This window comes from Cyrtonyx montezumae, unplaced genomic scaffold (assembly GCF_038088225.1).
Source record: "Cyrtonyx montezumae isolate F1298 unplaced genomic scaffold, pur_monq_1.0 scaffold_3, whole genome shotgun sequence".
Classification (NCBI taxonomy): domain Eukaryota; kingdom Metazoa; phylum Chordata; class Aves; order Galliformes; family Odontophoridae; genus Cyrtonyx; species Cyrtonyx montezumae.
The window spans coordinates 45883958-45897637 of record NW_027072034.1 but is presented as its reverse complement, the minus strand read 5'-3'; the positions used below and the strand labels follow the sequence as shown (position 1 = coordinate 45897637).

Sequence of the window (13680 nt, the reverse complement as noted above, 5' to 3'; positions counted from 1 at the left end):
CATAATGTGTGGCTGCCAGCACAGCAGAGCTGACACATGAAAGCTCTCAGTACAAGTTTAAGATGTATTCATGGCTTTCTGAATAATGAGATTTTACAAGCTCAACATTCTTCTTGATGAGAACCAACTATATAAGGGCGGAAGGAAAACAGGCATTTGACAAATACAATTGCCAACTGCTGGGATTATTTATTTATTACTGTAAGGGACTGTGTATTCTGGTGATGTCTGTAAAACTGATATCCTACCATGAAAATTTTGCCCTCTAAACTGTGCACTTTGTGTTGTCTCTCACTCAATATTCTGGATAGTCTTTAATTTTTGATTTGTAATCTTAGCTTGCCAATGATATATTTTAAGCCTAGGAATCTATCAGCTTCTGTATCAAAACTTTTTAATCAGAAAAGCTGAAATATTGAGCAGTTATGAATTGATGTTTGAATGGTAGTTTTGTGTTTTAGCAGCACTACAAAACAGCAGCATATTCAGTATGCCAACTGTGCAATGCTCTGCTCCCTTAGAAAAAAGAGTCCTCCTTTTGGTTGAAGGTATCATCCTTTTTTAGATTTATTTACTGATGCATTTACACAGCTGCAGTTATAGGTGTAGGTTGGGGGGAAAAGAAATACATGGATTGTCTAATTCACTTTTACAAACAAAAGCTTTTTTTCTTGGCTAAGCCCAGGAGAAAGCTGGGGGGAGATGAACTTAGGGCTGTGGCACTCCCTGAAACCTCTGTTAATTGAAAGGTGGCGAGAGATGATGGAGTTGGCGCCTTCATGAAGATGTGGAGAAAGAGACAGGAATCATCTTTGCATCCTCAAATAAGTGGAAAATGTGGCTGAGGCAGTGGATGCCTGCCTGGCAGTAGCATGGTCTCTTCGTCACTCACAAACCTTCCGTATGCCCCAGTGCACTGCCACATTGGTGGTGCTGAACTTTGTGAAGTGGCTGGATAGGTTTTGTGGGCAGCCCCTTCCAGACTTGGTCAGGCTCTCATTTTGGTACAGATACAGAGATTGCTCAGTGGTCAACAGGCTCTCTATGAGTGTCAGGCAGCTGATGACATCAGAAGGAGCAACACTGGAAGCATTTGCAGCCAGCTTCAGCAGAGATCTAAATAAGTCTAGTGGTTTTCTGAGCCCAGGCAAGGGGAAAATTATAATTACAACTGAGTACACAGCCAAGTAGCTACTAGTTTTCATTTTGGTGATTAAGAATGGTCAAAGTACACAGTAACTCTCCTTTGAGTGGCTATAAGTGGAGAAAAATAAAAGTAAATCGTAGTACATGGAAGAAAAAAATACTTCTGCGTGTCTGACACTAGAAGTATAGTGCTTTATTGATTTCTAGCAAAATAAAAAGTAACCATTGAGTTTATATTGCAAGCATGTTCACTAAGAGAACTGCTGCTACTAAGACTAACCAAAGTCCAGCCCTGTGTCTGAAAGCGTTGTCCAGGTGCTCCTCGAACTCCAGTACTCAGGCAGTGCCCACCGCGCTGTGGTGCAGCACTGTCCCTAACCCCCAGCCGCCCCTCCCCTGACACAGCTCCATGCCGTTCCCTCGGGCCCTGTCGCTGTCACACAGAGCAGAGCTCAGCGCTGCAGCCACCATCAGACTTCCTTCCCCTCAGCTCTTCTGCTCTGCAGTCAGCAAACCGGAATACCCGGGCTGCTCCTCATGCGTCTTTTTGCCCTCCATACCCTTCACCATTTTTGTTGCCCTCCTTTGAATGCTCTCTAACAGCTTTATGTCCTTCTTACGTCGTGAGAGAGGCTTGAGACCTGGTGGGCATGAGTCCATGTCTTTCAATTGCCTTGAACATGGTCTCAGCACGTAAAATGAAGATCAAGTGTGTGGAGGACTGCCAGCTCTGTCCCACCAATCCCATTTGTCATCTTTTTGAACACCTAAGAGAAACGATGGTAACTGACTGAAAGAAAATTTGTATCCTTGTCCTGCAACTGCCAGTACTCCTCAACTGAGCAGATGATCAGGGACAGACTCTTGTTGGTTGTGTGTATCTAGATACAGCTGTTCCTCTGTAGCAAGTGGAGTATTTGTAAGATTATGCTGTATTAAGGAGCTTTACACTGTGGCTTTTTGTTCAGTCTCCTCTGGCTTCTGCTTTTTTACAGCTTAACAGTGACCACTGAGGGAAGGAACAGCACAAGGTTGTTTCTGGTTCAACAGCAGTCTTTATGCTGCTAAACAAACCTGTTAACACAGGATACCATATGGGTAAGAGATCAAGCAATGCCAGGATCCTTTCACTCAAAAGAGGAAAAAGCACGACTTTTCTCAGTATTATTAGACAGTGTGAAAAATTCCTACAGGATTGTTGCAGTTCCTAAAGGGATACTGAGCCATGATCTTATGCTGTCAGCTCTACTTACGTAATTCACTTGTATTCACTAATAGTACCAAAAAATAAGGTGCTCTGGATCAAAATTATCTTGCTTGCATATCAAAATATCTGTGCGCTGCTTTTGTCTGATCTCTTTAGTTGTTCATCTCCTCTGACCCGTTACACTTTCAGTCACCACAGACAAATTTCAGCTCACAGAGTGGAGCTGTGTTCTTATCTTATTGTTTATTTGGGGATTGTATTTTTTTTTGTAGTTATTTTAGTATTCCCTTCTGGGCTAAAATGTTGATTTTCCCCAAGTGAATCTCTATTACAATTTTATTCACAGCTTGCATGTCTTCCTTCTAATTGCATTAAGACTATTTTCTCCTGTTCTTGTCAGGAAGATGACTGGGGGTTTTTAGTTCCTCTGTGTATACTCAGAATTGTTGGCAGCTTGCTGACAAAAGCTAGCTGCATTCTGCTTTTCTGGTAGTTGCCATTTCTCCTATGTTTGCCGTTTCCTTTTACTTTTTTTCTATTTTTTTTTCTTACTAATTCCGGTGCAGATTGAGATTTTATTACCTTATATTTTGTATGATATACATTTCTTATGAACTTGGAAAACAACTCCTCCAAAATTCCTCAGCACTTCTCTCTCTCTCATCCCTGTGTTTGTCTAGTTATTGAATATTTATCACAACAAGAATTTTTCTAATAAACCCAGTGTATTCGATTTATTAGCACTTGATAGTGATCTGGTGGTTTTAGAATTAGAATGGATTTTGATTCTGCAGTGGAAGAGCTTTTCATCCTTTCTTTTTTGCCTCCATTCTCCCCTTTTATTTCACTTTTTAAAGTCATTTGAATTAAATTCATCAGAGCCAAGATTTTAAACTAAAATATTTCACTGGAAATGAAGATTTAATGAAGACCTGTCTTCCATTGAGAAAATACTGAAATTTCCCCTCTTATTTTTTTTTCTCTATGTCATCCATCTACCTTTGCCTGAGTATCGTGACCAGGCCTGCCAGTTGTAGCTAACAGTGAATTTCTGTTAGTTATTTGTTTGCGCCATCACTGCCTTGGATACAAATACCATCTCCCTATTGCACTTTGATGTGAGCCAGTTTTTACTGTAGCTAAATGCTGGACTACCTACCTGGGCCAGCTACCACCTACCTTGCTTGAAATCTATTATCTATTAAATACAATATTTTTCGTGTAGCTTTTGGGACGTTACAGCATCTGATTTGTATCTGTCTATGTCATTATGAGTCCACTAGGATAAGGTGTAAATGTGCAGCTGTTCTGCATTAATGAAGTGCAAGCACTGTCTTCATGAAAACAGTAAGCTTTAAAGACAAAATGTGTGTGTGCTAGCGAAATGAAGACATGGCAGTAAGGTTTGTGTTTCCTAAGAGCATAAAGAAATGTCCGACCTAAAACGAATGAACGTAATGTGCATTATTCAGCCAGGGCAATCAGCTGGCACTAAGCTGTGCTGGCAGTAGAAGCTCAAGCTTTTTATCTCTGGAAGCTTGAATTATTATGTTGGTTTTTTTTTTTTTAATCTAAATTGGGTCAGTAATGTTTTGGCAATTTTCGGATGGTGTGGCAGGTGGTGGAGGGCATAACAAAACATGCCACGTGACGCGCAGCCAAGCAAACGCTCTGCTCAGATGCTCCAAGTGGTAGAGCCAAGCAAGAGGGCTCCTCTGCATCAGGGACAAGGGGTGCTGAGGTAAGGGCAGGATCCTGCACAGAGACTGCCTGTACTGTGCACGATTTGCTGATTATCTCCAGCCTTGTGGAGTGCTGCGTTCATGCAGCAAATACTGTGAAAACATGAGCAGGTTGAGGAGCAGAGCCTTGTTCACTAACAAAGACTTAAGCAAACTGATAAATATTTCCTAAAGAAAACCTGGGAAGATCTGGAAAAGGTATGTGTCCTTGGTGACAGGCTCCCTGATAAAGAACAGGGAGAATGCAGGAGAAAAGCACAGATTAAGCATGAGAGAAAGCTACCAGAAACAGAATGGAAAGTTTGTTCAGTGCCTGCATTTGTAAACCAGGAACATATTGCATCAGAGTAAAATACAGAGCTCTGAAAAAAAAGGCACCTATAAATAAGCAAATGTGATACAAAAAACCATGCTACTTAGCTTGCATGTTTAGCCAGAATGTATTCTCAGGGAATTAGATGATTTAATTAACCTAAATAAAAAACATAGACAGAAAAGTAATTTGAAAAGGAAAAACAAAACCTATGCTCTTCTTTATTGCTAATATTTTTGTTTCTCAAATGTCATCAAAGGTTACGTATTCAGTACATGATCTCAAGTTCCAACTCAGGATTTTCCATGATCCTGGGATTATAACTAACAGAAAAACACCAAGTAGCACAGTCATTATGAACTGTATACCTTTAAGACTGCTCATGGCACTAAATATACTTGATTAAGTTAACTTCTGTTCTTTTGAGGTCCCTGCAGTAGCTGTGCCAAATGACTCCGTGGAAATACAGTGATGATAAGGCTGTCTTGCATGCATGTGCTATCACCATTCATTTCTGACTTTTTATAAATTAATCTATTTACACTACTGTTTGCTTCCTCTACACAAAGGGTTAATCACATCCTCTTAGTTTTTCCTTCTCCAAACTTGAAGTGTTACATGCTTTGAAGCATTTGACATCAAAACTTTTCAACATTGTGAAGGACTGCTACAATTTTTTCTTAGATGGTGAAATGAAGATCAGAAAGACTTTTTTTGGAGTATTTGGTAATTTCACATATTCAACTTGAAAAAGAAATTCAGATCTATCTTTTAATTCTTATTAATTAGATATTAATTATAAGAAAGCATTTAACCTTTATACCTGGCTACAGCAGTGACTAATCTGATCAAGTGACATCTTAAACTCTAGAGTTTGTATATGCACAGCACAGCAGATACGGTTTCACAAACAAATTGTTTAGGTAAAGTGTCAAGTCATGACTTCCACTTGTGTTTCTACAGTTGTTTTCATACACCACAATAGCATAAAGATTTTGCACATCTTGATCCAGTGCTGTTTGCAGTGGGATATTGCCTCGTAGCATACGTGAAGCTTGTAGAATTTGGCCTATTTCTTTTGTTTCTGTCCGATTTTTCTAGTTTTGTTCCGTCTAAAAAATTAATTCCTTACTGCATGTTGTTGCCTCTCCCTTTTCCTAAACCACTTGCTTTTTCTTTCCATCTTTTCTTATATCCATAATCCTCTGGTTCTGCTTATCCTTTTGTTCCAGTGTTCCAGAATCACTGCTTTTTCCTTTTTTCTCACTTTATGGAAAAGCAAGAGTGTGATTGTTTTGTAATGAGCCAGATTTGCACCTCATCATACCTTTTTTTTCCACAGCCCACATTAAGTCTTAACAGGGAAAGACCCACTCCATTTCTGCTGCAGCGAGTGATGGAAAGTCCTCACCACAGGCTGACCTGGAACAGTGACCATGCCCCAGGCTTGGACTGATAGACCTACATCAGTACCCCTGAGTGTTCAGAGAATGGAGCTGCTAAACTAATTTCTTCTGATTTCTTCTGTACAGTGGTGGATTTCTGAAAAGCAAAAACACTTTATTAAACCTAGAAGAATTTCCACCTGGCTTCATTAGAAGTGTTAGCGTAGGAGCATCCAACTTACTGAACTCAGTGTGGCTTTGCTACCAGGGCAGCTGGATGTACCTGGCTGGTGCAGATGTCCAGATCTGTAGCTGTGGAAGGGACCACAGTGGTTGCTTAAGCTTGATGTTGCCAGATGTGGGATCCCGTCTGCAAATCCAGCCCTATTTAGTTCTGACTTTCCTTAATGGGAGAATCCCTGGTGACTTTTGACCAATCCGTGCATTGTTTGTGAGATTTCCCTTTCCCTCATTTTTCAGATGTGTAATATTTACTGCATGACTCTGAGCCACTAGAAGATTTAAATTTACTGCTCAAGAGGCTGGAAAAGTTGGCCAGCCTGGTCACGAGCCAGCTGCTAAAATTGGCTGAAATGTTTTTGAGACAGAGAAGAAGATGAGTGACTTTCCTGTAGCTGTGTTTTGGAAAACAGCTGACTAGGTTCAGCCGAAGCTTTCAAAGAAGAATGTGGAAAAACTGAACCGAAAGTGTTCTCTTTAGCAAATGCAGCTTACCATCCAGGATTCAAGGAGCAATTTTAGCCTTCTCTACAGTGGTTGTGGCTTGTGCTGTTATTGTTCATTATCAAGATAGTTATACTTCATTTTGCTTCTCTTTGCTTAAAATTACTGATGTAGTAGTTCATTTTTGTGTGTGTGTGTTTAGCTTTTAATTGTTTTGCTACTCACACTGCATTATGTTGCTGAAAAATGCTGTGGTAAAAGGTGATGTCCTACAGTGATCCTGTGTTTAATGCCTTCTTAATTGGACTGTGATCAAATTTAATAATTTCAGAAGTAATTCTAATGTGTCAAGGTTTCTGTGAAAGTGTGGTGAATGAACGAGCTTTATTACCTCCAGGGATGTCTGATGCTTAATTAAGTTATTGTCTTTTTCTAAAATGAAGTCAGAGAGAAGTAATGTCATATGCATTCAAAATGCTTACTGGTTTAACAGATCAAGTGCTGAAGTAGTGTTTTGCTTTAGACACAGACAAGCTCTTGAGCTCTTACAGCATGCTTTAATGTTCTTCCCTAGCTGTTCCATATGACGATATAATGCAGGGTGATTACTGAAGTTTTTATCCGGTAGATTGCCCTGTTAACCTGGCACTCCAGTAAATTGGTATGTTCCAGCAAAAAGGCAGGGCATTATGCAAAAGAGCACTTCAGCACGAGAATCTGTTCAGCATAGAAGCATATTCATTGTGTTTTTCATGTTATTTTACTGCTTTGTAGGATTGCGTTGATGTGGGTTGGTGGGAAGGAGAACTGAATGGCAAACGAGGAGTGTTTCCAGACAACTTTGTCAAGCTTCTCCCTTCTGATTTTGAAAAAGAGGTAAGCAGTGTATTCTTCCAGTTTCACTGTAGAATGCAGAATGCTGAATTTTGTTTTAGATACATGATTTAGACAAAGTCTTACTTGTCAGTTAATAAGAAATTAAAGAAAGAAATAAGGAAGGAAACAAATTTCTGAGTTACAAAACATCAATGAAAATGCGCATGATTGACCTGCCCTGTCTGTCAGTCTGCTCTATACTGTCCTGACAGCCCTCTGTCCTATGCCCTAAGTTCAAGAGAAACTGGTGGTCCCAGTGTAATTTGCCAAGTCAAGTAATGCAGCGGTGATCAGAATTATTTTCTTTTTTGTTTCTGTGGTAGAATGTCCTGTTTTGCTAGCCTTCACGCACTCTTCAAGAATGAAGAGGTTGAAACTTTAGCTGTGAGGTTTGAAAGATAACAGTGAGCTTTTTGGTATCTCCAGGACATGTTACTTGATCTCTCTCAGATGTATTAAAAATGAAGTATAGAATCTGCAGAAAAAAAAAAAATCAGTTTCTAGTTGTTTGAAAGAAATGGTGGTTATTTGCCAAACAATGCTTAGAAGTATTGCAGCTCCCTGGAGTAAAGTCATGGATCACTTCCCTCAAAAGTCCAGTTCATTTTTAGGAACTCTTTCAGTCATCAGTGTGGTATTATGAGTTTGCAGTTAGACTGTTGATGAGTATTTCACAGTGACAGTATAAGCCTTCTGTGATAAAACCAAGACTTACTGACACTGAGCTTCAGTCTTTGGCAATAAAATTGGATGCCAGAGGCAATAATTAAATAACTTGGAAAGCTTAATAAAAGAACTATTAAATAACTCACAGAAGCTAACATGATAATTATTGAAAATGAAGGTAGAAGAGTAGCAAAAACTGCTGGAGTTTAATATGCAATATCAGAGTGTATATCCTGGCTTTAGGCCTAGTAATAAAAAAGTGATTTCCAAAAGAGGCAGAAATTATAAACCTTAAGACATAGTGAGCATTCAAATTGTATTACAGAAGAAGAAAACATTTGCTCTGATCTGTTTTTTGGTTGTTAAATTTATTCAGTCTTTCTCTACCAATAAATTGTATTGTAGATCTTGAAGTATTTTTACTCTTTAGATTATGGTATCTGTAATTTGTGGAGTAAACTAAATATTCAGGCACTTGGAAATTGCAGCTAGATTGTCTTTAAAAGCGGAGAATGAGATTTTATTGGTCTTAGAAATGGCTGTGTAGGTGTCTGTTAGAACTATAGACTGTCTTTCTTTGCTTGAATCAGTGTTAAAAGGGAAGGAAATGGATACTTTTCCAGTGGTTTTGCCAGGTATTTTCTGATATGATCCAGAAACCTTGGATTCCATCCCACAGTTCTGAAACAATATGTGTTGCAGTAGTTCTGCTTGTTGAACACAAGCCTGGGATCTTTCACCACCACCCATTCCTTTTCTCCATGTGGCTGTTTGTCCCACTGTTCACTGCCCAGTCCCAGCCTTCGCATACTGAAGGACTATCTCATGGCAAAGAGATGGTAAAGGGAAGTGGCTGGTGTTGAAGATTCAACACCACTTTGCAGTTTTATTCTGGACTAGTTCAGGTCTGGTCCCATTTACTGTCCAGACGTTAGTGGTTGGAATACATGAGGTGATCGCCTTCAACATCTCTTCTAGGTAATTCTCACCTGAAAAGAGTCTACATCATGCTCCCTGAAACTTATTTGTGAGACAAACCAAAGTATAGTGTAAGGAGACGGGCAAGGGAGTGTTTCACTGCAAAGCTCACTCCTAATTTAAACTAAACCAATCATTTTGATACACTGCAGAGCAGAAAAAATGGCTCTTTAGACAAAGTGGCTTCAACTGGAAGCTGATGAGGGAAATATGTAGTTTTGAAGGGGCAGGCTAACATCAGAGAAAGTGTGAAAGAGCACTGATGCTTCTCAGGAAACATGGAGAAGCAAGGAGGAATTGCACAGCACTGGCTGGATAAGGTAACTGAGAAGATGAATGAAACAGACTAAAAGTGAAACCCACAGAAAGGAAACTGGGGCCAGTTGGACAAGAAGAAGACAAAACAACAAAGCAGGAACACAGAATGAGAGGGGAAAAGACTAAACCAACTGGATAAAGAAGTAGAGTGTAGAGAAAAAGTGAATGCAAATAGTGACTCAGGTAGTGAACTCAGGAATAGGTTCTTCAGTAAATCAGTGGTCATAATTTTCTCTTATCTGAAACATAAAGAACTGTTTTTTTTCCCTTCAGCAGGACATTTCAACTGCCAAAGTAGAAAGATGCTATTTCATTTATTATGGATGTTTTCTGTCTTAAAATACATTTTATGAAGTCATTTTGGGGTAATCTGTGACAGATCTGTATTCTCAAGTCTTGTGAGTCTTAATGCTAAGCAGGGTGTGATTACATCTAGCCTTTGAGATTCACAGACATTTTGAAGTGACCTCTTCTTACTACATTTTAGAGACCGAAGAAACCACCACCTCCATCAGCTCCTGTTGTCAAACAAGGATTAGGTAAGTTACAGCTGATACTGTACAGCTCTTGCCAGTGAGGACATCTCAATCTAAGTAAACATATTCAAATTTAAAAATAACTCATCTGTATCAAAATTGATGAGCAGGAAGTGTATAGACAACAACTAACAATCAGAATCAGATTGCAGAAGGATGAAGTAACCCCAAAAGACCATGATGTGTTTTTTAAATGTGTTATAGGCATTCATCTGCACCATTTAAAAATAATGTATTTTGCCAATTGTTAGCAAGCATGATACTTCAGTTATGGGAAATTCTCTGTTCCATCCTTGACTGCAGTTGATGGTGTGCTTGCCTCTGCAGTAGACAGAAAAAATGTTGGAGCCTAATACTGCATGCAGTAGGAAACCACATTCCCTTTTACCTGTAGATCTGATCTATTCTAAAGAGATGTTTTCCATACGTAAGACAGTGTTAGAGAACCTGGCTGTAATTCAGTGATCCCATCAAAGTTGCAGTCTTGAGTATATGCATGAATGCTGGAGCCAGCTGTCTCCAGGTTCTATGCTATAGTTATATTCTTGTTTTATAATACTTGATAGACATAAAAGCAAGGGGAATTATCTTGAATCTGGCTATGTAGATAACTGTGTTGCAAATGTATGAAGGTGCTGATTATGTTTTCCACATACATGAGTGTTAGTAAGGCTGTTTTAGGAATATGGTAAACTGTGTCTAAATATTTAGAGTTAAAACCACTTTTATTTGTAGTTTTAAAATAACCTCTCAGGACAAAAATCTGCATGATTTCTTAAATCTACATGATTTATCTTTTTTCTATGGAGCTTGGAAACAGTTGAAATATCCACACACTTTGCATCTGAAACTGCGTTTCTATTCCATTCATGTTAAATCACGAATCATGAGGTATGAGGTGCTCTCAGAGTTTTCATTGGTGTTGCAGTTTTGATGGAAGCATAACTATGGCTGGAATTCCCTAATCCCTTAACCCCAATTAGATTTCTGCAGTGGCTCTACCACTTTCTCTACTGTTGGTGCATGTTAGAACAAACAAAACAAACACAACTGATCCTTTTTGCTGTCACGCTGGCCTGTTTCCACTCTCAATGCTTTCAGAAGTAAAATTCTCTCTCCTACAGCCTTGATCCATTAATAGAATAAGCAAGTTACACCAGAGTATCATTTGCTGAGAACTGATAGGTTATAATTGAAATGATTTAATTCTGTCCTTAAATGATTTAATTTTGTCAAGCTGTTCTTTGACTTGAGAATCATGACAATAAATACCTGGTTTGTGTACTGGCAACCATGGTTTGTTGCTCACACTGTCTGGAAACACCAAAAAAGCGTAGATTTGGTTTCAAGACCATTGATGTAACTGTGTTGAGGGAGAGCAGTATGACTTTGCCATCTAGTGGTGGCTGCATATTAAGGATGGGTGAGAGAGGAAGCTACAGCCTGATTCATGTCCTGGAAAAACTCAATAAATAAATGTGTTTATTTCAATTTATAGTCTTTTCTTATTTCTCTGATGTCAAATTAAATACTTCAAATTTATTGTACATATACAAACTTATTTATTTAAACTCTGTATAGCTCTATTAGCTGTATTTCCAAATTCTACTCAGTAGTAGGCTGACCAGGCCATATGCTTTGGGATACTTTACAAAACTAGGTGAAAACTGGACAACTGAAGTTAAAATGTGTGTTTTTATTGTAGTCATTGAAAAGCAGTATGCATTTCACTGGGTCTCTGGGGCAAGCAGCACCACTGTATGTAAACTGAAGGGTGTCCCTGGGAACTTGTGTGGAGTTCTCTAGAATTTCCTTAAATTATGGAATCATTACCTAGAGTAAACATCTCTGGGCAGCTTAGTCAGGGTCATGGAGCATGGGAGCTGATTGAAACAGGGTCACAACCCAGGTAGGAAGCACACCTGAGCCTGGGAGCCCGTAAATGCTTGTAGATCCTTTGTTTTAGATATGACCAGAAAATGTCCATCTGTATGTTAATGATGAACACTGGTCAGTGCAATTAATAATCTAGACTTGTGTCATTTTTTTTCTCGAACCCACTACAATGTATAAGATTATCAAGAAGTTGACTTATGCTTTGCATAAACCTTGTTTAGAAATGCTTGAGTTGGTTTCTATCAAGAGTTCTTCCTCTCAGAAGTGGCAGTTTTTTATGGTAAATCAGTATTATTTTGGGTTTGATTTTTCATGATGTGATAGGTTATGCAAGTGTTGCCCATCCAACAGTGCAGTTATATAAAGAAACAATGGCCAATAATCACCACTGATTGCAATTTGCACTGATGAGTACTGATTTCTAGAAACCATCTGCAGAAGAGAGAATTGTGACTGTACATTCAGAAAATGTAAATTTACTGTAGAACTATGTAAAACTGAACAGACTGAGGCAAAAAGATGCCTTGTGTTCCCTGCTCCACCTCCTTTCCTTTTCTTGGATGTCATTACTGCTATTTTTATTGAAATACTAAGAGTGTTACCTAAAGCGTTTTTCAACACTGCTAAGTTGAAATAGTATTAGCACCTAGGCGTTAGCCAACGTGGTGAAGCCAATATCCAATAAAATATCTCTTATAATATGGGGACTAAAAGATTGCATCTTGCATGTGCCAGGAAATTTTTGCAAAGTCTTCCCGTTGTTGCTGCCACTAGTTCTCATACTCCTTATAGCAACAGAAGGCAGCATGTCAGGGTCTCTAACACAGAGGCAGAAAAAGGCAGAGGCTTGCACCTCTAGGCCAAAAGCTGTCACATAAAATAGTCATGCAGAATACTGTTGGTACTGCATTCTCTGTCTTCTAGTGTGTGGAAGCGAACAACAGAGAAGGTACAATAGAGAAGGTTTTTTTGTTGTTGTTGTTATAATTAATGTAAAATAAAACTTGATATCTGTCTGTATTAAGCACCTTATTGATAGAAATGCCTCATTTGTTGGGTTAATCTTAATGATTTTCCTCGCTGTTGAATTGCTCTTTGGTTAAGTATATTTACAAAGACTACAAATTTAAAATATCTGTCCACATTTAAAAATGTGTAATTGTTGTAATTTTTTTTTCACAGAATGGCTTGAAAGTGCCTGCTTTCTTAATGTGCACTGTTTGTGAAGTGTGAACCGGCACGTGAAAGTATTCGTTTCTCAATTGCTTTTGTGTCCCTTATGGTGTGAGCAAATATTTGAAATTAGATTTGTGCTCAATTTTAGCAAGAAATTTTCAAAGTGGGAGATTGCAAAAAGCTCTAGAAATTGCAAAATTATATATTGTGTGGCCTCATGTGTTGGCTTGTTGGCCTAGTCAGAATTCTGAATTCTCCATTCTTTGACAGGTACCACAGATCGAAAACATGAAGTCAGAAAGGTGCCTCCTGAAAGACCAGAGTGTCTTCCTAATAGAACAGAAGAAAAAGGTATGAAATGTGCTCTCCTGTTTGCCCTCTGCAGAGAGACAGAGCTAATGAGGCTGATGCATGTCCTCATTTCCTAGCCCCACAATAGTTTTCATTAAGTGCATTGTTGTTTATTTTCCATTCTGATAGATCTCTTGATTAGACACATTTTGGAAAGGATCATAGAATCATGTCATAGAATCATTGTAGAATGACCTGGGTTGAAAAGGACCTCAAAGATCATCTAGTTTCAACACCTCTGCCGTGCACAGTCACCAACCACTAGAGCAGGCTGCCCAAGAGCCACATCCAGCCATGCCTTGAGTGTCTCCAGGGATGGGACATCCACAACCTCTCTGGGCAACCTGAGCCAGTGCATCACCACCCTCTGAGTGAAAAGCTTCTTCCTAACATCTGACCTAAATCT

At 39.0% G+C, this 13680-nt stretch overlaps 1 protein-coding gene across 4 annotated transcripts in view; it reads left to right on the top strand.

Moving 5' to 3' along the window:
* Window positions 1-13680, top strand: part of SH3KBP1 (SH3 domain containing kinase binding protein 1) — a 221760-nt gene that overhangs the window by 179844 nt on the left and 28236 nt on the right. For all 4 annotated transcript variants that reach the window (XM_065741436.1, XM_065741437.1, XM_065741439.1 and 1 more), the window contains 3 exons: window positions 7252-7353; window positions 9803-9854; window positions 13194-13274. In XM_065741436.1, coding sequence (XP_065597508.1) covers window positions 7252-7353; window positions 9803-9854; window positions 13194-13274 — 235 coding nt within the window. The remainder of the gene's footprint in view (window positions 1-7251; window positions 7354-9802; window positions 9855-13193; window positions 13275-13680) is intronic.